General features: G+C 38.4%; 2 protein-coding genes across 2 annotated transcripts; both read left to right on the forward strand.

The window, feature by feature from the left end:
* The first annotated feature begins 573 nt into the window (after positions 1-573).
* Positions 574-3,120, forward strand: LOC113286696 (protein DETOXIFICATION 27-like). Its single transcript, XM_026535295.1, has 8 exons — positions 574-934; positions 1,028-1,572; positions 1,680-1,766; positions 1,903-1,959; positions 2,067-2,305; positions 2,396-2,514; positions 2,661-2,747; positions 2,835-3,120. Exons 1-8 carry the CDS (start codon positions 629-631, stop codon positions 2,892-2,894), a joined length of 1,500 nt encoding a protein of 499 aa, XP_026391080.1. The 5' UTR covers positions 574-628; the 3' UTR covers positions 2,895-3,120.
* Positions 3,121-3,712: 592 nt separating this feature from the next.
* Positions 3,713-6,319, forward strand: LOC113286695 (protein DETOXIFICATION 27-like). Its single transcript, XM_026535293.1, has 8 exons — positions 3,713-4,179; positions 4,269-4,810; positions 4,923-5,009; positions 5,145-5,201; positions 5,285-5,523; positions 5,624-5,742; positions 5,827-5,913; positions 6,010-6,319. Exons 1-8 carry the CDS (start codon positions 3,868-3,870, stop codon positions 6,064-6,066), a joined length of 1,500 nt encoding a protein of 499 aa, XP_026391078.1. The 5' UTR covers positions 3,713-3,867; the 3' UTR covers positions 6,067-6,319.

Raw genomic sequence — 6,319 nt, forward strand, 5'->3', positions numbered from 1 at the left:
CAATTAAAAGAAAGAAAATGCTCGGTGCATAGCACGGGCACAAATCTAGTTTCTTCTTATTTCTTTTTCTGTTTCTTATTTTCTTCGTGGTCGGCGTCGTGTTCAACGCCATCAATTTAGGTGGCTGGTTCCACCCACTCATCCAAATTAACCAAATTTGTTGATTTCAACTCGGTTTATTAAATTTGAATCAAATTGCTGTTAGATTTTTGAGTTTTTCAAACTTCTGCAAAGACTTTTCTTAACCCCTTTGTTAGATATCTAGGAAAACAATATGTGTAGGCGGTTTGATTTGTCCAGTTTCAAGTGTAAACGGATTGATTGATTGATTGCCACATTCGAGTAGGCCTCAACCAGAAGGACCTTTTGTTTTGTTGCTGATATCAACGTGGTATGTTTGCTGGCGACCAAGGTTATTCAGAAATCAGAATGGCTCTAAATAGACCATGTTTAAAAGGTGGAGAAACGCGGCAAATTGAAGGACTCTATCATAAACAAGAGGACATTAGCAAGACAACAACTACTCATATTATACTAATCAATATGTATAGAGCAGATGGGAGACTACAAATGGAAAATATCAGAGTTGCAAATTTGCTGAGGAATTGAACTTCAATACCAAGAAAAAATGAAAAACAACAAAAGTGGAGGCGGAAAGGAACCGATGAACGTCCCCTTATTACAAGAATATTCATCACCATCGACTACTCTGAAACTGTATAATCATGAAGAAATACAAGATGATTTAGCGACAAGTGTTTGGATTGAATCAAAGAAATTATGGCATATTGCTGGTCCAACTATTTTCAGCCGTATAGCTTCTTATTCTATGCTGGTTATCACCCAAGTTTTTGCTGGTCATCTGGGTAACCTTGAGCTTGCTGCAATTTCCCTTTGCACTATTGTTATCGTTGGTTTTTCCTTTGGCTTATTGGTATGTAACATTGATCTTCATCTTTTTCACTTACTCTCTAATGTAGTCTAGCTTACCATACAGTTCTTTTGAATATTTATGTTGTTAAATCAGTTGGGAATGGCGAGTGCATTAGAGACATTATGCGGTCAAGCATACGGAGCTAAAGGATACCATATGCTAGGAATTTACCTGCAGCGCTCATGGGTTGTTTTGACTATCTGTTCAATTTTACTTCTACCGGTTTACATATTCACTACACCTATTCTTAAACTCATGGGACAACCAGATGATTTGGCTGAACTATCAGGCTTAGTAACAGTTTGGTTAATTCCCCTGAATTTTGCCTTAGCATTGCAATTCCCTTTACAAATATTTCTTCAGTGCCAACTTAAGACACCGATAGTTGCTTGCGCATGTTCGGGTGCCCTGTTGTTTCATATTTTCTTTAGCTGGTTGGTCGTTTACAAACTTGGTTTTGGTGTTATTGGAGCTGCTGCTACGTCAAGTGTCTCATGGTGGATTACAGTGATAGGGTTGTTTTCTTATATTACTATTGGTGGTGGTTGCCCTGAAACTTGGACTGGTTTTTCGATGGAAGCTTTTTCTGGGCTTTGGGAGTTTTTTAAACTCTCTGCGGCTTCTGGCGTCATGATATGGTTTATTCTATCTCTCTCTCTTTCTCTGTTCTTTTTCTGACACTTGGAGATCTTTCATTTAGAGTTTCGTTGTGGCTAATATTTGAAGGCTAATGGGAAATGTACAGTTTGGAGAATTGGTACTACAGGATATTGGTTTTGATGACGGGGAACTTGAAAAACGCTACGGTTGCAGTCTCAGCTCTTACTGTCTGGTGTGTATTCTTCCTATGCTTGGCTTCTAGTTAAGACCTGGAAAATGTAACATCTTAGGAGTGCTCGAGCTTCAACCTGAAGTCAGATACCCACTGGTACCAGAGTTTGATTTTTAAATTAATATGATATTTGCAGTATGAGCATAAATGGATGGGAGATGATGATTCCACTTGCTTTCTTCACTGCAACTGGGTAATTGAGCATTTTGAATCAGATGAATTAACTACATGGTAGCAAAGAGATAATTTTTACTGTCTCAAATGGTTCTAATTTTGTGTGTAATGTTGTTTATCCATCAGAGTAAGGGTTGCAAACGAGCTTGGAGCAGGGAATGGAAAAGCTGCTAAATTTGCTTCTAAAGTTTCAGCAATAACATCTTTGATAATAGGGATATTTTTTTGTTCGTTAATAATGATTTTTCATGAGAAATTGGCAACCATCTTCACCACGAGCAATGAAGTCCTCAAAGCAGTTGATGACCTTGCAGTCCTCCTAGCTTCCACTATTCTCCTCAACAGCATTCAACCTGTTCTCTCGGGTACACATTACTGCAGTTCTGCATCTTCTCTACGAATGAATTCCACATACAATTGCTAATACTAGTTAGAGTTGTGTGTCGATTTATCAGGGGTAGCTGTTGGCTCAGGTTGGCAAGCCTCGGTAGCATACATTAACATCGGCTGCTATTATATCGTCGGAGTTCCAGTTGGAGCTGCCCTCGGTTGGGTTTTCCATATGGGTGTTCGAGTATGTATTCCAAAATTTACTTGCTTCTTTTTACTTTCACAACTACACCAGGGAATGCTATTACCTCCAAGGCCCATTTTTCTGTAAGAATTTTTCTTCCAACGAACGTTTAAGTACTGATCAAACTAAATTAAAAAAACTTACAGGGTATATGGAGTGGGTTGATAGGTGGAACCGCTGTTCAGACCTTGATTCTGATCATAATCACCATTAGATGTGATTGGGATATGCAGGTGATTCCTGGTTTGAAACTCTACTATACGTCTATACGTCATTCTATATCACTCTCTTATTTGAATTAATTATTTTTAAATCTATAGGCTGAAAAGGCAAGCATGCAAATGAAGATGTTAGCGGCGCCTACATCTTCTAAAGCATAGACATCATCACCATTTGAGCCAACTAGTGAAATGATTCACCTTGGAATAGCAGCGCAGCCAGGGGCTTAAATGTTTTGAAAATAGTCGATTTCTTTTTGCACAAACTTGCTCGATGCATAATAGAGACATTGCATACAGTCGAGTTTCATAGTGACTCGAATATACCACTGAGCAAATTTGCTTATAGATTGAATAATCACAAAATGCCGGATTTGTTGGATTTGCACCATATCTGAGTTAATGGCAGGGAAGCCACTTGCTTGTTGCACAAAAGGGAATCCCATACCGTTAAATTCAATAAATGTTCTAAGTGACGATTCAAACCCGATTGAATGACTCGGAGTCGGACGTGTCAAAAATTTTAAGTGTGAATGTCTACGGTTTGGGCAAGTCTCAAACTTTAAAAATGACCATCCGAGTGACAAAATAAATGAGTCGGATTCAAATTAAATCAATCAATTGAGTCAGGGCCGGAACACCCTCCACTATGAGTCTTGTCAGCCATTCTACTACCAGTAATGTCAATTTCAGAACCTTCACTTTTTAATCCGCAAGAAAGATAACTTTTTCTTTATAATCAAATTTGATTATATTCTCTTCTTCTTTATTAGATGGATTTTATTCACTCTATATGCCATCACCCATTTGGGTAGGAATCTATTGACAGGACCTTCTGTTGCTAATGTCGTGTTGGGTTGCTAGATACCAAGATAATGGCTTAAAATAATAGGCCATGTTGACATGGTGGACAAACGGCAGTATATAAAACTTGAAACCCTAATCGATAAAATATTTAAAAGGGGCAGCTGCAGCAACAACTACTTTGGACTACTAGTGGACTTAATAGTTTTGTGTATTTGTAAAGGTGTTTTGGTCCAAATATGGAATCCTCCTCCCTATAATAAAACCGAATGAAATAGATCAGAACAGCAAAGTGGTGAGTGAGTAAACTACTACTAACTAGATAAGGAAAATGAAAGGCAGCAAAAGTGAAGGTGGAGAGGAACCGATTAACGCCCCGTTAATAGAAAAACATTCGTCACCGGTAACTACAGTACTGCAACTGTATCCTCAAAATAATGAAATACGAGATGATTTACCAAGTAGAGTTTGGATTGAATCGAAGAAGTTATGGCATATTGTTGGTCCAACTATCTTCAGCCGTATATCTTCTTACTCTATGTTCGTTATCACCCAAGCATTTGTTGGTCATTTGGGTAACCTTGAGCTTGCTGCATTTGCCCTGGCAACTACTGTTATTGTTGGTTTTATCTTCGGGTTATTGGTGTGTAACATTCTTCATCTTTTTCACTTATTTTCCAAGTACTCCAGCTTACCATACATTTTTTTTGATTTTTGATATTGTTGAATCAGTTGGGAATGGCCAGTGCGTTAGAGACGTTATGTGGTCAAGCATATGGAGCAAAACGATACCATATGCTAGGAATTTACTTGCAACGTTCATGGGTTGTTTTAACTATCTGTGCAATTTTTCTTCTACCAGTACAGATATTCACTACACCGATTCTTAAACTATTGGGCCAACCAGATGATTTAGCTGAGCTATCAGGCTTAGTGACGATTTGGTTAATTCCACTTCCTTTTGCCTTAGGTTTACAATTGCCTTCACAAAGATTTCTTCAATGTCAACTCAAGACACCAATAATTGCTTGGATATCTCTGGGTGCCCTATTGATTCATATTTTCCTTACCTGGTTAGTCGTTTCAAAACTTGGTTTTGGTGTTATTGTTGCTGCTGCTACGCTAAATGTCTCCTGGTGGATTATATTTTTGGGAATGTTTGCTTATATTGTTGGTGGTGCTTGTCCTGAAACTTGGACTGGTTTTTCTATGGAAGCTTTTTCTGGCCTTTGGGAGTTTTTTAAACTCTCTGTGGCTTCAGGCGTCATGTTATGGTATACTGTATATCCTTCTCTTTCTTTGAGTACTCTTTCTTTTGGTTATCCGGAATTTTTTCTTGTTGGATTTTGTTGTGGCTAAATTTGATAGCTAATGGGAAGTGCACAGTTTGGAGAATTGGAACTACAGAATATTGGTTTTATTGACTGGAAACTTGAACAACCCTACGGTTGCGGTCTCAGCTCTCACTGTCTGGTGTGTATTTTTCCTATATATGGTTAGATTCGAAATGTATCATTTTAAGGGTGCGCGAGCTTTGACCTGTGAGGTCCATACCGACTAGCTGGTTTCAGAGTTTGATTTGTAAATATGATATTTGATGGCTCACAGTATGAGCATAAACGGGTTGGAGATGATGATTCCACTTGCTTTCTTTGCAGCAACCGGGTAATATATCATTTTTATTCTGCTGAATTTGCTTGATACGAATTTGTGTCCGGATGCTTCTAAATTCGTATTTTATGTATCAGAGTAAGGGTTGCAAACGAGCTCGGAGCGGGGAATGGAAAAGCTGCAAAATTTGCTACCAAAGTTTCAGCAATTACATCTTTGATAATAGGGATATTTTGTTGTACATTGATAATGATTTTCCATGAGAAGTTGGCAATCTTTTTCACCACGAGCGATGACGTCCTCCAAGCAGTTGACAACCTTTCATTCCTCTTGGCCTTCACCATTCTCCTCAACAGCATTCAACCCGTTCTCTCGGGTACACATCGCTTAGATTTTGTATCCATCTTGTACATCCCCTCTTAGGATGAATTTTCAGTTACGAGTACTAGTTAATGCTGTGATGGTTGATTTATCAGGGGTAGCCGTTGGCTCAGGATGGCAAGCCTCGGTAGCATACATTAACATCGGCTGCTATTATATCATCGGCATTCCACTTGGAGCCTTCCTTGGATGGGGTTTCCATCTTGGTGTTCCAGTACGTAAACTCGCTTACTCACTGTACCTGTGAATGTTATTACATGACCCAATTTTTTTTGTTAAGAAATGCAAAAACTTGCAGGGAATATGGAGTGGGATGATAGGTGGTACCGCTATTCAAACGTTGATATTGGTCATAATCACCATTAGATGTGATTGGGATATGCAGGTAAGCCACCCTTCAAAACTATACTGTTAATTTCTAGTTCTTCCTATAATTCTCTTGTTTTTGATCCTGCACTTTTATCTATTTTTGAATTTGAAGGCTGAAAAGGCAAGCTCCCGGATGAAAATGTTGTCAAATTCACTAGGAAAATCATAAAAGCATTGTTGTTGCTGGTTTGGGATTCTGGGTCTTCTGCTTTATTTTTGCGTGTCTATTTTGCTTTCAGAAATGGGTGTTTTTCCTTTTTTTGGAAGTAACAGGTTGAATGAGTTTTATTGATAAAAAGGATGTGCAACTCTCATATTGCAACCTTATGCTAATTTCAATTATACATCGCAAACAAGAACTTTATGAGAGGCAACTTTCTGTCTCAGTGTAATCGTTATAAGCAGCAGCATGATTACATAAA

Source organism: Papaver somniferum, chromosome 6 (assembly GCF_003573695.1).
Source record: "Papaver somniferum cultivar HN1 chromosome 6, ASM357369v1, whole genome shotgun sequence".
Lineage (NCBI taxonomy): Eukaryota > Viridiplantae > Streptophyta > Magnoliopsida > Ranunculales > Papaveraceae > Papaver > Papaver somniferum.

Excerpts from the sequence above, each read along its gene's own strand:
- LOC113286696 (XM_026535295.1), top strand. The coding sequence starts at position 629 with ATGAAAAACAACAAAAGTGGAGGCGGAAAGGAACCGATGAACGTCCCC. Across the intron at positions 2,515-2,660 it reads TTTTCCATATGGGTGTTCGA|GGTATATGGAGTGGGTTGAT; the intron begins GTATGTATTCCA and ends AAAAACTTACAG. Across the intron at positions 2,748-2,834 it reads GATGTGATTGGGATATGCAG|GCTGAAAAGGCAAGCATGCA; the intron begins GTGATTCCTGGT and ends TTAAATCTATAG.
- LOC113286695 (XM_026535293.1), top strand. The coding sequence starts at position 3,868 with ATGAAAGGCAGCAAAAGTGAAGGTGGAGAGGAACCGATTAACGCCCCG. Across the intron at positions 4,180-4,268 it reads GTTTTATCTTCGGGTTATTG|TTGGGAATGGCCAGTGCGTT; the intron begins GTGTGTAACATT and ends TTGTTGAATCAG. Across the intron at positions 5,202-5,284 it reads GCTTTCTTTGCAGCAACCGG|AGTAAGGGTTGCAAACGAGC; the intron begins GTAATATATCAT and ends TTTATGTATCAG.